The 17,079-nt window shown below is 49.0% G+C and overlaps 6 protein-coding genes; 3 read left to right on the top strand and 3 right to left on the bottom strand.

Moving 5' to 3' along the window:
• FFUJ_00695 (uncharacterized protein) lies at window positions 1-1,644 on the top strand (the record flags this gene model as incomplete). XM_023572197.1 has 2 exons in its annotated part: window positions 1-685; window positions 740-1,644. 2 exons carry the CDS (start codon window positions 1-3, stop codon window positions 1,642-1,644), a joined length of 1,590 nt encoding a protein of 529 aa, XP_023424804.1.
• A 28-nt stretch (window positions 1,645-1,672) lies between these two features.
• On the bottom strand, window positions 1,673-2,398 carry FFUJ_00696 (phosphatidylinositol N-acetylglucosaminyltransferase subunit P family protein; the record flags this gene model as incomplete). Its single annotated transcript, XM_023572184.1, has 1 exon — window positions 1,673-2,398. One exon carries the CDS (start codon window positions 2,396-2,398, stop codon window positions 1,673-1,675), a length of 726 nt encoding a protein of 241 aa, XP_023424803.1.
• Window positions 2,399-2,666: 268 nt separating this feature from the next.
• Window positions 2,667-7,738, bottom strand: FFUJ_00697 (related to VPS8-vacuolar sorting protein, 134 kD; the record flags this gene model as incomplete). XM_023572173.1 has 4 exons in its annotated part: window positions 2,667-2,750; window positions 2,896-6,854; window positions 6,903-7,344; window positions 7,394-7,738. 4 exons carry the CDS (start codon window positions 7,736-7,738, stop codon window positions 2,667-2,669), a joined length of 4,830 nt encoding a protein of 1,609 aa, XP_023424802.1.
• Window positions 7,739-8,311: 573 nt separating this feature from the next.
• FFUJ_00698 (uncharacterized protein) lies at window positions 8,312-9,241 on the top strand (the record flags this gene model as incomplete). The annotated part of the gene is made up of 1 exon (XM_023572162.1): window positions 8,312-9,241. One exon carries the CDS (start codon window positions 8,312-8,314, stop codon window positions 9,239-9,241), a length of 930 nt encoding a protein of 309 aa, XP_023424801.1.
• Window positions 9,242-10,029: 788 nt separating this feature from the next.
• FFUJ_00699 (uncharacterized protein) lies at window positions 10,030-11,473 on the bottom strand (the record flags this gene model as incomplete). XM_023572151.1 has 2 exons in its annotated part: window positions 10,030-11,179; window positions 11,268-11,473. The coding sequence occupies 2 exons, from the start codon at window positions 11,471-11,473 to the stop codon at window positions 10,030-10,032; spliced, it is 1,356 nt and encodes a 451-aa protein (XP_023424800.1).
• Window positions 11,474-15,761: 4,288 nt separating this feature from the next.
• On the top strand, window positions 15,762-16,726 carry FFUJ_00700 (probable U-snRNP-associated cyclophilin; the record flags this gene model as incomplete). XM_023572140.1 has 5 exons in its annotated part: window positions 15,762-15,799; window positions 15,959-15,984; window positions 16,142-16,287; window positions 16,337-16,474; window positions 16,526-16,726. 5 exons carry the CDS (start codon window positions 15,762-15,764, stop codon window positions 16,724-16,726), a joined length of 549 nt encoding a protein of 182 aa, XP_023424799.1.
• Between the last annotated feature and the right edge of the window lie 353 nt (window positions 16,727-17,079).

Genomic DNA, 17,079 nt, shown 5'->3' with positions numbered 1-17,079 from the left:
ATGTCTATAAAATGTCCCATAGTCGAAGCACCCGAAGCTCGTTCCACGCCCCGAACAAAAGATGACAATGGCAGCTGGTTATCTGCCGATGGACCATATCTCACTTACATCAAGCAGAGCTGTTCTCGACAGCCCAACCTTGAGTTACCCGATGGACGCAATCGTGCTGTTATGCTGTGCGACAGACAGCATGTTCGAGCGACAGTTCTTGAGTTGGATAGTCAAGGCAAAATGCTGTCGCCTGCGGAATTCCCTCATGTTGCACAACTGAGGAATCATTTCTCTCAACTGCGAAAGTTGCGTCAAGATGGCCAAAGTCATCGGATGATCTATCTTGTCGAAGGCCTAAACACAGAAGTTATAGCACTTTTAGGTGACGAACTTCAGATCGACCCTATGTTCTTTGTCACCCATGAGAGAACGTCGACATATCTGCGATGGCCGTATGAGCCCAACCTAGCACCGTGCTTACCCTCACTCATTGACGGAAATCGATCATTTACTGCAAGCTACTACGACATTCGAGCTCTTCGCGAAGAGTTCGGGTCCTTCAGTGTAGGATGTGCAGAATCTGGAAGAGACGCCTTGAGGACGAAGCTCGGCAAGGATTGGGAGCCTACAGTTATCCTTCACCGAAAATGCTCATTCTGGAAAACGGCATTTTCATTAGAAAATGACTGGAGAAGTAAGTTGCTATTTATTATCATAGTCCGAGAATAGTCAAATTGATATGCTGTAGTTTTAATCCTCTGCGATCCACCCTTTCGAAAAGCTCATATATGGCAAAAACCACAGCTAAAATCTGAGACGTGGTCACTCAAGACTATAGAATTTTCTGCACCTCCGTTCCAAGGAGGATATGCAGATTTTATCCCCAGTCCCTGGACTATACGGAGCAGAGGATCAGGGCCTTCACGGGACAGCCTATATGACGACCTGCTTCACTACTACACCGAATGCTACAATGACATATCTGCTAGGCAAGCAGCTCAGCTAGACATGACTGTTTTCATGAGGAAGATCATAGCGTCTCATTACATGCTTTTGATCGAATACCACGACGCGCTTCTATCGACAATGGCATTTCCTCTGCAGCGAAAAGACAATTTTGCATCTGTTCAGACAACATCTCTCGAAGCATCGTGGAGCAATATCCAACTTTTATGCAGTCGACTCAGCAGATATATCAAGGATGTTTCACAAATAATGCTACAGTTGCACATAAAATTTGACGATCCCGTAGTCCCAACCGATTACACACAGTGGACAGAATCCGAGTCAGATTTTCAATACATTTATATGAGATTGCAGTCTCTCAGACAAAGAGCAGAGTTTCTAAGCGAGTCGCTCACTGGAGTTACGGGTATCAATGGAGCTGCCAGGTCGATTCGCGAAGCCAAGACTATCAAGACGTTTACTATTGTCGCGCTCATTTTTATTCCCTTGTCATTCTCTACGAGTCTGTTTAGTATGTCTGAGCGGTATTTGCCTGGCGAGAAGAACTTTGGGGTCTTTTTTAGTGTGTCGTTACCACTCTTGGTATTCATTTTTGCTGTTATACTATTGTTTGATCTGGGATATGATGAGAATAGTAGTTGGACGTTCAAGACATTTACAACCAGAACATGGAGGTCATTATTCTAAGAATATTTCGAATAGACAGAAACTGCTGTCACATCTCATCATCTACATACGCATCTTCACCATCCTCTCTTCCCTCTCCATACAAGACCTCGCAAACGCCCGCCAGCGGAATATCCATCACCGCATCCGTTCCCTCACTCCAAATCTCCCTCCATCTCAATCTCCCATCTCCATGCACCCTTCTCTCCCTATTGCGACTCCCCCTCAATCTTCCCTTCGCATCAATCTCCGCCAACTTACCCGCCCCATCAACGACAGTCTCAACACTCGATAGTGGCACTGTCAACATCTCTGTATTAAACGCAGCGAGAGCTACGTAGATGTACACCACTGTCATGACGATGAAAGCCGGTATGGCGAGCGCCCACCACCGGTTGGGATAGTAGTTTATCCCCAGGGCGTGCAGAAATGGTGAAGGGAGATAGCCCCAGAGGAGGTAGATGAGGAATGTCAGACTGCTGAAGAGATACAGCACAAAGCCGTAATATTCGTACGTCGGCACCTTTGGCGCGGCCCTAGGCACAGGCGCGATTGCATCGTCATCAGATGCGTCTGGTGTTGTTGGCCGTGAAGGGCGTAGAAGAGATGTGAGTGACGGTGAAGGGGGCAAAGGCGTTGGAGGTCGCCCATAAAACGGAGGCGCAAACAGATTCTGCGACAATTGCCGTGGGGGAGAATCTTCGTCTTCTCCGGAAGAACTGGCTGATTGGGCGTCTGAGAGGATATCGTCCTCGTCATCTGAGCTGAGTGACATGGTGATTGTGATTTGTCTGTTCTGTATCAAGAGTGTAGTTTTGAAGTGCCAAGTCGAGGTTCAGGATACTCAGTTGAGTTTAGGCCAGGTACCCGCTACAACGGGGCTGTTCTAGTGCCTCGTCCAGCACGTTCAAGCTTCCGGAAAGCTTAGTCTATCCGCACGACCTTAAAAATCATGAAGCGATTGAACTGTAGAACTGAAAAGTACAATAACAGGAAATAGTTTATGACCTGGATTACTTCTTGATTATATTTAATTACATCCACTATTTCATAAGGCTAACACCAAGCATCCATGTGCCCATAGCTGCCACTAGGTCGACCTTGACCACTCTCCCCTCCTCTCCTACCTATATCCCAAGAGTCATCATCATTAATCAACATCTTTAATATCTAACTATGTCATACACTTTGTACAAAAGAGCCCTCTCTTGAAGAATACTTTAACTCTCACCCATCAATAGGGCATCTATACTCTCTCTCAACAACACCTACCACTCCATTCTGCTGCCTTTCCTGCAACTCATCCAGACAACTCTGGTGATATATGTGCCGGCATGCCAATACTACCAAAGGCCCCATAGGCTTGTCCTTATTACTGCCCACGCTGCTGTTGGCGTTGGTCTCGATGAGCATGCTCGACGGTCTCGTGTCGACTCCCTTACCCTTAGCCTTGAGTTCCGTTTCGCCATCATCACCCTTGGCGCGCTCCGCTGCGTTGGCCTGCCTTTCTTTCCTTCTCTTTTCCTCAATAGCCTGTTTATCCTCCCACGCCTCAAACACTGCTGTTCCAGCGACTCCAGGTCCCCAGACTCTTCGGCTGCATGCCTCACACGTTGATCCTCTTGGTCGCCATCCCCTTTGACGAAGCTCAACTGATTGATTGACATTGACAAATAGGCTGCGCTCCAACAGGCGATTCGATAGCTTGAGGATTGACTCTTCATACGCATACGCCGAGAAGATGGACGCTAGGACTCCTCGAAGATCTGCCAAGTTTGGAGATGACGCAGCCGCTTGTGTCAAGAACGCCCTGAGAATGCGCAGAAAAGACAGATTGGAACCGGCATTTGACACCAGCTTCGACCCCGACAGAGATGTCGTCTGGCTGGATGTCGTTGTAAGCAGCGCCGTAAATGTGTGCTGAACCAGCGAGCGAAGAAGAGCCACGAGTTTCTCCTCATCAAACTCGTCGTCCCTCATGTTCTGCTGAGCAGCAGCGCTGAGAGCAGGTGACAATTTCTTGGTGATTTGCACACACGCATCGATCAGACTCAACCATAAAGCCTCGTCCGATGACAGCGCCTCAGTTGCCGATCTTGGAGTCTTTTGTACCAATTTCGACTTCTTAGTCGATGATTTGGTCTGGCCTTGGCATAACCATATGCCAACATGAACATATTTCTGAAGAGCTTCGAGAAGATCCTCAGCGGCGTACCCAAGACTTGGTCCTGAATACTGTTCCTCAGCACCTGTCAACAGTCCATGCATTGCGGACTCCAAGGTCTTGAGATGCTTGACAAGTCGTTCCATAGCGTCCTTGACTTGGCCTTCCCGAGCCATCAACACAACGGCCGCATCAATCACACCAGTCTCCTCCATCGTCGGCAGCAGCTTTTCGAGCCTCAAGTCAGTTGACTGCACAAGACCAACGTAATCAGATACATGAGACGGCTCAAATTTACACATGAGCTGCACATAACGTTCGACCAAGTCACGAGCGGCCACCAACTTGTGATCTGCTGTTGGCTCCTCTGGCTCCAGCAATGTCTTGAGATATGTGTGCTGTAGGTCTGCTGCATCCTCGGTAGAGTCGATCATGTGCTGATGTAGCTCCAAGCCCTGCTCTGCTAGAGTCTTCGCAGTTAATGCGGCATCAAGTTCAAGTAATCTTCGTGCATGTTCTTTAACAACACTGAGCACTTCCTGAATCTGACGTTCAGTCAGTCCTGAGTGAGGTCGCAAGCATTCGCGGAGGCAGTCGAAAACCAACTCTTGGTCTTCCGGGTCCTCAAAATACGTCTGGACCAGATTGCCATACTGTTTATCTGTCTTGTATATGCGTTTCAGGATACGATAGAATCCTGCCTTCTTGAACAATGGCATCAAGTCAGGCATGTCTGACGGATGATAGACAGAGAGTAAATATTCAGCGCTGAGCTGTGCATCCTCAGCTAGGTCGAGGCCTGGATAATTGCACAGACCAGTCAAGACGCGCGAGAGTGTTGTGCCTGAAAAGAGAAGGTATTGTGGGAACTTTGGAAGGTTCCGAGCAATAAACATGTCGAGGTAGATGGTATCCTCAGGGGCAAAGTCGTTTGGATTCATGACATCCAGCAAGATAGAGAGAACATATTGCCGGTTTATGGTTTGTCCAAAGATCTGTTCTTCTGGCATGTCTCCCCTAGAGCCGTTCATGTGCTGATCGGTGGAGTCATTCAGGAAAGGGTCCTCGAATGCCTCGTTCAACGCGCTCAGAAAGCTAGGGGCATCCAGTTTGAGAATCATACGAAGGTAGGGAAACGATGGCTGCGACTCAGAGTTAGGGATGGTACGGAACTCGTTCCCACTGCCTTTTGGCCAGGTAATAGTTCTCCCGGAAAAGAAAAACCAGTAAATCTCAGATTTAGCTTTGGTTGCCATCTCTTCACTCATCGCTTCATCGTTTGGATACACCCTGCCAGTCAGTGTATAAGACAAATAAGGGAAAATCTTGAAGGCGTTGATGCTGAAGAAGTCATCTGCTGGATTGTTTGCCGTGAAGTCCCCGTCAACCATGAGAGGTATCAATAGAGACAGAAGATCAATCATCGGAGTGATATAGTCACCAAGTGCCTGATTCCAGACGTAGATCAGAGCATCGTACAAGCTGTGTTGCTTACACAGTAATGTTATCTGGTCAAGGTCCAGTGTCACTGTCTCCATGTGGCAGATCATTTCCTCAAGTCTACTCTCCCACCCTCGACTGACGTAGTGCTGGACCAAATCTTTCACAACAGTTGGAGGCACCATCGTGATGGTCTTCTCGAGGATATATGGTTCGAGACACTCGAGAAATATGCCTCCAATATCAGCATCTTCGTACCAGTCATACATGTCCTCGAAGAGGAAGTCCTGGTTGTCGACGGCTTGACAAGCTGTGAAACAGGTCTCTGCTAATTGCTTCATGTGCTCATCGTCGTAACTCTCAGGATCCTTCTGACGCTGACCAAAAGCATACTTCAAAGAGGCACTGATGATCTCCATAATCTTGTCACGAACCATGGTGTGACGCAATGAAGGATCTTCTGGCAATCCAACGGTGAGCTTGTCTGCGTCGCCAGTATAGTAAGAAGTGGCAAGCTGAATAGCGCCTAGGTAGTCGCCATTTTCCATCATAGCAATAAGTCTGTCGGCCCAATTTGACAATGCACCAATTGAAACTTCATTGAAGCCAAGGATAAATATCCTCCCCTTGTACGCTTTGAAGCTCATGTAGAAAGCATCAGCTACGACGCCATGCATCGAGGAATCGTTCTCATCAAGCTGTTCCACAAGAGTGTGCAGCTGCTCTGAGAACAGGTCTGCGTGGTATATGTACTTTTGCACAAGATCAAAGCCCTCTGTCATGCGCATGCTCCTGTCTTCAAGTACGATCATTCTTTGAGAGATCGTAAGCACCGCTAGTACTGAACGACTGAGCCATTGCACAGCAACAATCGCTTCTTCACACTTCCACCTGCTTCGTGCCTTGAATCTGTACGACGCAGGCTGGTCCTTATCTTCACGGGGATACTCGTCTACATCCAGCACTGTCAAGATATTGGACCAGCAGTACGCAAGCTTCACCTTCGAAATATCGCTGCCAGTTTGAGGGTCAGGAACCTTCAGTTTCACTGCTGGGAACCATGCCAAACAGCCTGTCATCGCGCTATGAGGGGGAACATCCTTAGGCCGCGCCGACTTGTGTTGAGTCTGTGCCACTGGTGTAGTTGACACAATAACAAGAAGATATGGCGTCAGCATGGCTGTCAAGCCTAGGGTGTCTGTTGAACACTCAACATTGCCAAGGGGTAGAGGTGCGAAGGCAAGCACGGTGCTAGGCTTGACTGTCTTCCCTGGAGGCATTGGCGCATCCGGATATCGACCGAGAATCCGATGAGTTTTCACGGTTCGCCCAAGTGCACCGGTTCCTCTAGTCGCCAGATGCGAGAAAGCCATGCCCTTGTTATCAGCTGAAACAAGGGCTGTATGGCGTGTTCCCAAGAACCCGAGGTGAGTGATAGCAACGTCAGGAACATGTCCATCTACCGTGCGATTTTGGAGCTGCGATGGTTCCAAATGTGGTATTGTTAGGAAAGGCCTCGAGGCACGGCCTGTATCCCAGGTAAAGATGTTTCCACTCGCATGTCCTCCTGCAATTGTAGTATGATCTGCGGATATCGCTATAGCAGTGATTGGCCCAGATTCGACAGCTGAACCATGTCAGTTTCATGCAGCGCAGCGAGCGAATTGTAACCTACCTTTTGTCCCTGGACCAATAATCATTTTGAGATTTTGGTTATAATCGAACACTAATATGATACCCTTCGACGTTCCAAGTACTATCGTTGCTGATACAGCAAGACAAGTTGGGGAACCAAAGTTTCGTTTCCCTGCCTCAGAGAATGCATGGCCATTGAGCTTCCGTAGCTTTGTCCAACGAACCACCTCCCACGGCGGCGTGGGTGTCTCTAGATCGGCTTGGTCGAGGAGGAATTGCGAGCTTAAGGAGACGTTACGGCTATGGCTGGAAAGAAAAGGAAATGCCGGAGACGACGAGCGAGGTGTATTAATTGCCGAGGAGGAAATTCGCGACTGAAATCGGCGATCGAAAGGTCGGAAAGATGGTGAGGGACTGCTCAGGCCGGGACGGGAGGCTACAGACGGGAGAACGCTGCTTCCAGGAGAGGAGACAAATGATCCCTGTGGGAGGTTAGAATAGGGCTCGAGATCCTAGAATTGGTGCTCCTACTTGAATAGATGGTGTATCGTCAGGTCCCGACAAGACCGAATCTATCGGGCTACCAGCACGCTTTGGTAGACCATGCAAAGAGCTTCCACCCAAGGAGCTCACGTCCGAACTATCCTGATGTTGCTGCTGCATGATCTCGCGATATCTATTCGTAACGGATCCGTTTCCTATAGGAACTGGTGTAAGATGACGGTCGGGCCCGTCACTATCCTCGAGTAAACCATCATTAACAGCATCAGCACCAGCATCCACATCAGTACCAGCTATCGTAGGCGCATCATTTATAGTGTCGCCATTGTCCAAGCCCACGTCTCCCGCGAGCGACAAATCTTCTGAATCGGCCATTGCACTCTGGATTCCATCACTGCATGCGCAAGCACTACCGCGTTGAGATCATGGCACTGCGGGAGTAAAAGCTGCAGATTGGCGATAAGGCAACACTGTTTATGGAGCTCGGTCAAGGTATAAGATGAACCAGGTCGGAGGGGCAACGGAAAAACGTGGAAGAGTTGCCTTTTCTGGTATGATTAGACTTTCGAGCGCCTTCGATTGCTTGGCTCTTTACGGATCGATCCGCGTTGCAAAAGACGCGAATTAAAAAGGTATGGATTGCGCAAACGAAGCTATGGTGAGCTACGTAGGTTGGTAGGTAGGTCAGTAGTTCGTTAGTTACGCAGCCCCATCTTTTGGAGGTTGGCAGCGGCGCAGCGAATGCACATGCCAAGCCCCAGCCCACTCCAGGTCCAGGTGCGGGCCGTTGGATTCTCCGGACTGCGCTGTGACGTCTGTTGCCGATGGGACGTCGCATTCGCGACAAGAAGTTCCACCTTGAATCGAAGCTTTAACCAAATGCTACACCCCTCGCAATAAACATACTGAAACACTGGAACCGAACGTCATTCGCAAATCATACTCGAAATGTCTTCGATTGGGCCTCAATTGCCGCCGCACCTGTCGAAACGGAAGCGTACACCTGATGATGAAGACTCAAACTCCAGCAAACATCGTCGCAGCGAATCTCCAGCAAAGAATACAGATGAGATTGAACTAGAAGACTCGGACGATGATTACGGTCCCAGTGCACCTTTACCGCCCAAAGCACCCGTCGGCCCAGCTTTGGCGACATCGAACAAGGACGAGATAGAACTCGAGTCCGATTCCGAATCTGATACTGGCCCAGCACCACCAAAGCCCACCGTTGGGCCTGCGCCACCTCCCGCCGACATTTCGCAACGCCCAGCAACATCTCCCGACTCAGATTCAGACTCCGAAGATGACTACGGCCCTGCACTGCCAGGCTCAGCCAAAGCGAACAAACCCACGATAGGACCTCAGCTTCCATCCGCTGAACCAGCACCCCAGCGCGACTCGTGGATGCTTGCGCCTCCCACGGCATCAGGCTACTCAGAGCGCGACCCAACCAAGATGCGCAATCGTAAATTCGCTTCCAAGCCAGCGTCGTCTTCTGGTCCCTCGACTGTGTCGACAATGTGGACTGAAACCCCTGAAGAGAAGCTGAAGAGACTACAAGACTCGGTACTAGGACGCGCCGACAAGAACACAGACACAACACCGAAGCCAGGGAAGTCTCGGGAAGAGGAAGAACGAAATCGCAAGATTGCAGCAAATATTGAATCGCAACGAGGTAAAAGTCTATACGCAGAGCATCAGGGGCGAAGAGAAAAGGAAGGTAAAAAGGAGGAGGAGGAGGATGATCCTAGTAAGCGGGGATTTGACCGAGAAAAGGATATGGCTCTGGGTGGAAAGATTGGCACCGCGCAAAGGAGAGAGCTGATGAACAAAGCTGCTGATTTTGGTGGCAGGTTTTCAAAAGGATCTTTCCTCTAGCATATGAACGATAGATCTCTGGGATTCGAAGACAAGAAACTGGATCAGTACTTTTTTCTATCCAAATGAAACTCATAAAGCGTAGTTCTTTGACCAACTTTCTACCCACAGTACTATAGATAATTGAACAATTCAAATCTACAAATAGCTTCAAAGCTTTTATAAGATGAGAAACAGCCAGCCGTTTTCACCCATCAGTGACGATATTTCGATAGTACAAATTACCTATGGCTGAGCCTTTATCTCTATCACTCACTATCCCTAGGTACCTCGTCAGGAGCAGAGTGTATCTGCAGATGGAACAAATATTCTATTGCGCCATCTAACTATCAAACACCCAGAACCCATAAACTCCGCCGCTCCGTTCCCGTCCAGCTAAAAGCGTTGTTTTCTAGCCCAATGCAAATACAATAGCTGTCTTACAGATAGACAATCCCCAAAGAGTATTGGTAATTCCTCCCTTCGCGCTATCTACGCCATCATTGCCTTCATGGCCTGCGAAGCATGATACGACCATGCACGCCGCCTCAGGGGTATATATAGCTCGCCGAGCCTATACGTCCGTCCTCACCATCACCCGAATATACACCTCACCGACATGCTGTCGCCCCACGTATATGTCATGCGGTATAAAATAAATGCTGTGTCGTCAAAGTCAATTCCTTTATGATTTCGAGATTCGTGACGGTTGTGCCCAGCACTTCATGCTGGGAAAAAATGAGAGAAAACCATCGCTAAAAAAAAACAGTCGCATACTTTATATAAGGATAAAGGTCAGGTTCACATCATTACGTGGAAGCTGGTGTGCGATTTGCCGCTTCGAGTTGTGATGGTGTTACAGTCTCAGAACCATTCTGGTTATCTTGTGCTTGTCGCCTCCGGCCGAAACGTAGAGCACCTCGAACAGATGACAAGACACCACCATTTGATGTTTGAGTAACTTCTGGTGCTTGGTGAGCCTGTTCTGGCTGTTGAACTGGCTGTTGGACAGGCTCCAGCTCAGCTGCAGCGTCTCCCGTCCGACGTCGGCTGGCGGGGCCTGGAGTTTCGTTGCGGCCACTGCGGGGACCCCTGATCCATGCAGAGCGGATCGCGGCAGGGAGACCAAAGCGTGGGTTATTCCGCGGATCAAAGCTTGAACCATTGTTGGCACCCGCTTCGTTGGCAGCATCGGGAGCCGGCCTTGGCTTGGGAACATAGTAGTCGGCCTTGCAAAGCGGGCAGCAAGCTCGTCGACTTGTCAGCCAAGGGTCAACACAGACGGCATGGAAAGCATGGCCACAAGTCAATCCGCGAACGTCGTCATCGTCTTCTAGTGTGTCAATGCAAATAGCACATGTATCACCAGGGTTCTCGAGGCACTCGGGTGGCAGAGCGCCATCAATGTGGTCATCGTCATCGTCGGTCTCCTCACTAGAGATTCGCTGAAGTCGGTTGTTGTTTGCTGTTTGTTCGGTTGAGGTTTGGCCTTCAGTTGTCTTGGGTGTATCCTTTGGCTTCTCAGTCTCGGGCACAACACCTGTGGCGGTAATTTCGGGTGCCGATATTTCGGGGGCGTTGCTTGCTCCCGTTGTCTCTCCCAGTCCATTCGTCTTTGGTGCGGTGGCCGCCGGTTGCTCGTCGGTCGAATCGCGTACCTTTGCTGAAAAGTCTGGCACAATTCCATCCGCCTCTCGAATACTGTTAGGTCGAGTAGGAGGTGCTGAAACGCCACCAGTTGTGGGAAGACCCTCCTTTGCGCGATCGGAAACCCATGTTTTGTACTTCATCATCGGGAACTTGTCGTTGACTTCGTCCATAGTCATCAACTTCTTCTCGCGGCGTCTTCGATGAGGTCGAGGCATGTTTTCAAGGGTAATAGGTTCGCCATCTTCATTCATTCGCATTTGTCGATTTCGAGCGTTATAACGGAAGCAGTATTTAACACCAACGATGATCCTGGGATAGTCTGTTAGAGCCTTTGCAAGATATGGTCCAGCCATCGCCATTGGATGAGGCCAGATGTGGTGCGTAAGCCAAGTCTCACCATAAGTTTGTGAAGACAACACCGAAGCCTAGAGCGACAAAGAAGAGAAGAGGTGAGTTCGACCCGCCTCCGTTGTCTTTCTTCTCATTTCCGCTGTCTGTCGTCTCGGCAGCTGCGTGAGACGTCGTCGACGAGGGATCTTCCGCGGCGGCAGCGCGAATGACGACATGAGTGACCTCGGTCAGAATTTGATGAACAGCAACCATGTTTGCTTCCGGGCAAATGCCAGAATAAATGCTGAGCAATGTGAGGCTGGCTCGAATTAACTCGCGGGCTTCCGTGCGGGTACCATGGACCGTTCAAGGACAAACACTGGCAGATGCGGCGGCAAATAATGCACGGGCAAAGGCAATTAAAGTTAATAACTGCCAAGCCTCAGCAATCGCCTTCTGAATGCAGAAAATGCGATGTCTGTGGTATGAAGCTCCCTTTCTTCACGGAAGAAGGAGAAGATACTCGACTTGAAGCGAGTAGTTGGTGAGGTGAGAATAGCCGGGAGGGCGAAGGTGGAGTGGCAGAACAGGCAAGGCAAAGCAAGAGAAGAGACAGATCCAACGGCAAGTGCGAAAGTGGCCGCGCAAAGGATAAAAAGAGAAGGAAGGAGCCCAAAGGAATGGGGGACGGGGCGAGCGAAACCGGGCTGGGGGGCAGCGACAGATGATGATTGGCAGTGTCTATCAAGCGAGTGGGGCTCAAGCCGTGAGGGGCACTGTGAGCCGGTACCTCTTTAGTTGCAAAACTTAGACCACTTTGAGGGCTAGAGGCTAAAAAGACACGGCACGGGCTGGAGAAATTCTGGAGAGGCCCTGGCCACTGCTCTGCGCTGGAGCTAGCGGAGGTGGAGAGAACTGGACCTGCTGAAAGAGGGAGGTCGCTGCCGGTTCTAATTGGAGTAGAGGGCCTTGACAGGGGGATTCAACGGGTGGAACTGACGGGGTGATTTGTCTGTGGCTGGAACGACGATTGAGTGAGTTGGTGTGCTGAGTTTTGAGTGCGAGGTTGGCGGTTTGGGGGTGATGGGGGGAGGTGGTTGGTCGGAAAGATTGCCCGTTTCGAGGATTACGAGACGTTGGATAGATATCGCGTGTGATTGTCTGAGTTGCAAGATCCTCAACGGATGTAAGTTAAATGAGCATTGACTTGGCCTGAATCAAGACGTGCGACAAATTGAAGAGATGAATGAGGTAGGTAGGTAGGTGTTGGATAACCATGAGATAATGAGTAAATAGCGTGCTCAAAAGTCATTGAACACCGGCATTTAAGAGGAACTGCATGTCCGAGAATGTCACGATTGATAGATCTATAAGGGTCCAGAGGTCAATGGAGGCATCCGTTAATAAACCTTGCTTTGTTGCATTTACAATACAACAAGCAGTCTTGTTCCGTATTCGCGGGCGTATTTAACGCAGTAGTACGCTTGCTTCACTCTGTCGCTCAAATCCGTAGGTGATCCGTGGCGCAGTCCGCGGGGGACAATGAAGTCTGAAGGCGTCATTCAAGCGCACGGGGACTCTGACCAGGGGTTCCTCTGAGCTCCTGGGCTTTGTTCATTTTGAGGAATTTTGATTATCGGATTTTCCTTGTCCTATGAGACAGGGCAAGTTTCTGAGACGGGATGAACAATATTAACCATTACCAAGAGTCTGGAAGCCTGGTTACATCTGGCAGATCCGACTCACGTTACGGTTTCACTTTAAGCAACCTGTCAGCTCTACTCAAGTCTAAATCAACTCCAGATGCAGTCATCTCACTACCTATAGTTCACTGTCGATACTAATCTCAGCAGTTAGTTTACCAACTATTAAGCTTCCGCCACAGTAACATGCCGTTCGCAAATTTCCGAGTCACCGGTTTACGCCGTTGAAGTGCTAACTGACAATCAAGGTGTATTGGGGACTGGGCTTTGGCCTCCTACTCAGAAGCCTTTGTTTATTTATTTATCCTTTCTTTTGCTTGCTTTGGAGGCCCAAAACTTTGGCCGGATAATGACAAGCATCACAGCGCTTACCACCGAAACGGCTCCACTTGTTGCCGACTTAATTCGTCTCAAGCCCGGCCCGCATCACGGAGCTCCTTGTTTCTGAACCGCTCCACTAAGATCGTCATCGGCAAAAAGAAGGATAGTAATTAATGCGAAAATGTTTTAACAAAATCGCACACTGAAAGGTTTCGAGGTAAAATAAGCCCAAAAAGGGGGGGCAAGGTTGTTGACAGGTGATGATGTTGAGACTGTCAGCTGTGGCCTCGGCCTAGGTGGTCTAGACAAGCGGCACAGCTCAGCCGTTCACATACGATTAGTAGGCGTAGGGGACGCATTCAATATCTTTGGTTGGCCTTAGTGTGGCTGAAAGTGCACATAGAGTTCGTGTGCCTGCGTATTGATGGTGAAATACGCGGTGGCTCTATGCATAAGCCCAAGTTTCACGGTGAATCCGGTAATGTCAATTCGCAGGTAGCTTATTATCATGAAAAACAACAGCTCAATTCGAATGACGATGTTCCTGCAGTAGGGAAGTGCCATTGTACGACACAACCTTCGATCGGGTGGCTCTCATGCAATCGTCAACCCATCACAGGCCTCCAATGCACCTCAGGCCTCGGGTGACAGCTGTCTCAAGAGTGGGGATACGGCAATCTTTAAACAAACAAGAGAATATCAAAACAAGGCGGTTTGACAATACGACAAGACTTATTGAAGCAACCTCCAGCGATGCTGAAACACTTCCAAGATGCACAACACGAAGAGAGAGAGTCGACATGTACACTACAGTGCATCACGTTAAGCTCTCACACGGCTCCCTAGCGTCGATTTAACTTGTGTGGGTTGTGCTTTTGGGATGGTCTTACAGGGATAATGTGCTGCACCCCGTCCTCTCTGGCGAGTCTTGGCTTACTGGCTATCGTCTTGGCTTGTGGCGATTGGATCCTAAATGCCTCGCTGTGATGCATTAACGCTCTGACAGGAAGAAGGTCAGCGGGGTTTGAGCCTCAAACAACCGGAATCTGCGGGAGGCTCGGCTGCAACGGGTTCGTTGGTCGTTTTCTTTTTACCTCAATTTTCAATCGTTGAAGAAGAAGTTTCTTGTGTCCTCGTGCCTCATGCCTCGTCATGGTTTATCAGGTCATTGCTTCGTGTGTGTTCCGCGCATCCCGGTAGTTGGTGCTTGATTCTTTATGGGGCTATGACGCAGTCACTGAAACGTCAAAGAATAGGCATCGAGACAGTTGCGAATGTCTTGTCAGACACCAAAGCAAAAGCCAAAGATTCATTCTACGTAAGATCTTCGCTGGTTAACGTTACTTGCTAAAACCCGGAACTCTCCAGCATCAGAGAAGAATCAACTACCGAGATGGGGGGATGTCGTCGTCAACGCCAGGCTGTGCAGACATATCCCATGTAAGTGCGTTGGATTCTCTTAAGGTGAATTACAAATACCAGAGTCTATGATGTCTACACCATGAGGCTATGTTGTCTTGGCTCTCCGTCTTAACATCGACAGCATAGCAATCGCCATCAGTGACATGCTTGTCAAATCATACTGATATGCTCAAAACCTCCCTGTCAGTGTCTCTCCAGTCCTTTCCACTTGTGTCAAATCCCGGATGGATGGACCCTGACTCTTGCTGCATGAGCATCTATGTCCTTAGTCAGACGTTTTGACGATCAGAACGTTCCCATCGATTTGGCTTGTTCGGAGGCTTTTGATGAGATGCACACTAAATTGCATGTGCTTTGACGAATCAGTGGTGAGCCCAGGTAGCCTTCAGCCATAGATCTTAGGGTAACGGCAAGGCCGTTACTGGCTTTCTTAGATCATGGGTGATGCTTAGCTTGAGATGTTATACAGAAGTCCGGGTTGTGATACTGGAACCTGGGGTCTATAAACCAGATGAACACATCAAATATCAGACAAAATCATTCAATTTGAAGTATCTACATTGATGAATCCATTTCACTACCCCTCAGCTGTCGTAACTCTTTCACTTGGCTTTGGCTTGGCTCTGGTGTGCCCAGAAGGCGTCGAATGGCTTCATAGACCTAAACCCCGGATGCCACCCCCGCTTTGCTTAGTTGATGGCCTGGTCGAGATGCATCATGGGGTACTTTAGCGGAGATGTGGTGTTAGATCTGGATCCGAAGCCAAAGACGTACGATACTCTTGAAAATGAGGATTGCTTTATCCTGTCTCAATATTGACTGTTGCAATCGTGAAACGAATTTACCTATATAAAAAAAAAATAACCTGGAAGCATTAAGCAATGATAGAAACTGAAAGAGCCTGGGAGAGTACCTTATCGTTCCTTCTCAAGTTAATCAACCAATCATAGATCCTCAATCTTCCTCCACACTGCCTTCCTAATCGGGGCCTTAGACAGCTCCACACTAAAACACAGCAAGAAACAGGCCGCCCGATTAACGCTGCATTTCATACCGTCTAAAACATCTTGACAAAAACGTACAAACAACTTGGACTAATCATACAATCCCTCAAAATGCCTCCTACAAAGCTCCCCGAGTCTGGAAATCCTCTGTAAGTCCTTCCAAACCTCTCAGAATAGAGTGGCGGTGCATTATACTTCTACCCTGGTGATTCGAGGTGGAGAGACGATGCACCTCGCAGCGCAGTTTTGAGTCAGCTCCCCAATAGAAGAGGGTGTGTGTGGGCTGACCTTTGCCTGGTTGTTTATAGTGTCTTTCTTGACATTACTCTCGGAGGTTAGTCTTCCCGTGTGTTCTCCGAAGACGGAGCATATCGCTGCTGAAAGTGAGGCTATTCCCAGTGATCTGCGGAACAGGCCGTGATGACCCTGTCGATATCATTGTTGACTTCGGGCACTCAATCAATGTTCTGAATGCAAACTAACAATATCAGGTGAACCTCTTGGTCGCATCCAGATCGAGCTGTTTAAGGATGTTGTACCAAAGACAGCTGAGAACTTCCGTCAGTTCTGCACCGGCGAGAGCAAGAACAGTGCCGGCCGTCCTCAGGGCTACAAGGGCTCCAAGTTCCACCGCATAGTGAGTTTCGTATCCCCGATGACAGGTACAATCCTAACTTGAGGAACAGATCCCAAACTTCATGTGCCAAGGTGGTGACTTTCTCAATAACGATGGTTCAGGATCGACCTGCATCTGGGGCTACAAGAGCTTTGAAGACGAGAACTTCACTCTCAAGCATGATCAGCCAGGCCTCTTATCCATGGCTGTGCGTGGTATACCCCCGGCTTCCATGAGATTGTCACTGACAGATTAATAGAACGCTGGACCCAATACCAATGGTTCTCAATTCTTCATCACAACCGTTCCCACACCTTTCCTCGATAACAAGCATGTCGTCTTTGGCAAGGTCGTCGACGGCATGGACGTGGTAAAGAAGATGGAGGCTACCAAAACTGGCTATGCTGCCCCGGATAGACCGAACCTTGACGTAGTCATCTCCCAGTGTGGTGAAATGTAATCGTTCATGGTTTTGCTGGTTTTGTAGACTGTCTCTTGTTGGAAACCACAAGGAGATACGGGGCGGTAAAACACGATCTGGTGCTGCGGAGGCCGAGATCTGGATCAGTAGAGATACCATCCCAAATACACATCTCGATGCGCCCCTGGCTCGGCGCTTTTCATGTCTTACTTTGTTACACTCGTGTCTCTCGAGGTAAATTACATGCAGCTAGTGTCGCAAATATGGCTCGGCATCTGATATCATCTTCTTGATAATGACCAGAAGCTGGGCATAGAGAGTCCTTAGGCATAGAGAGTGTAAGAATTCATGGTAATCATGCCGAACTATTTGCCATGAACCGATTAGTTACA

Source organism: Fusarium fujikuroi, chromosome FFUJ_chr01 (genome assembly GCF_900079805.1).
Source record: "Fusarium fujikuroi IMI 58289 draft genome, chromosome FFUJ_chr01".
Lineage (NCBI taxonomy): Eukaryota > Fungi > Ascomycota > Sordariomycetes > Hypocreales > Nectriaceae > Fusarium > Fusarium fujikuroi.
This window is presented reverse-complemented; position numbering and strand designations above follow the sequence as displayed.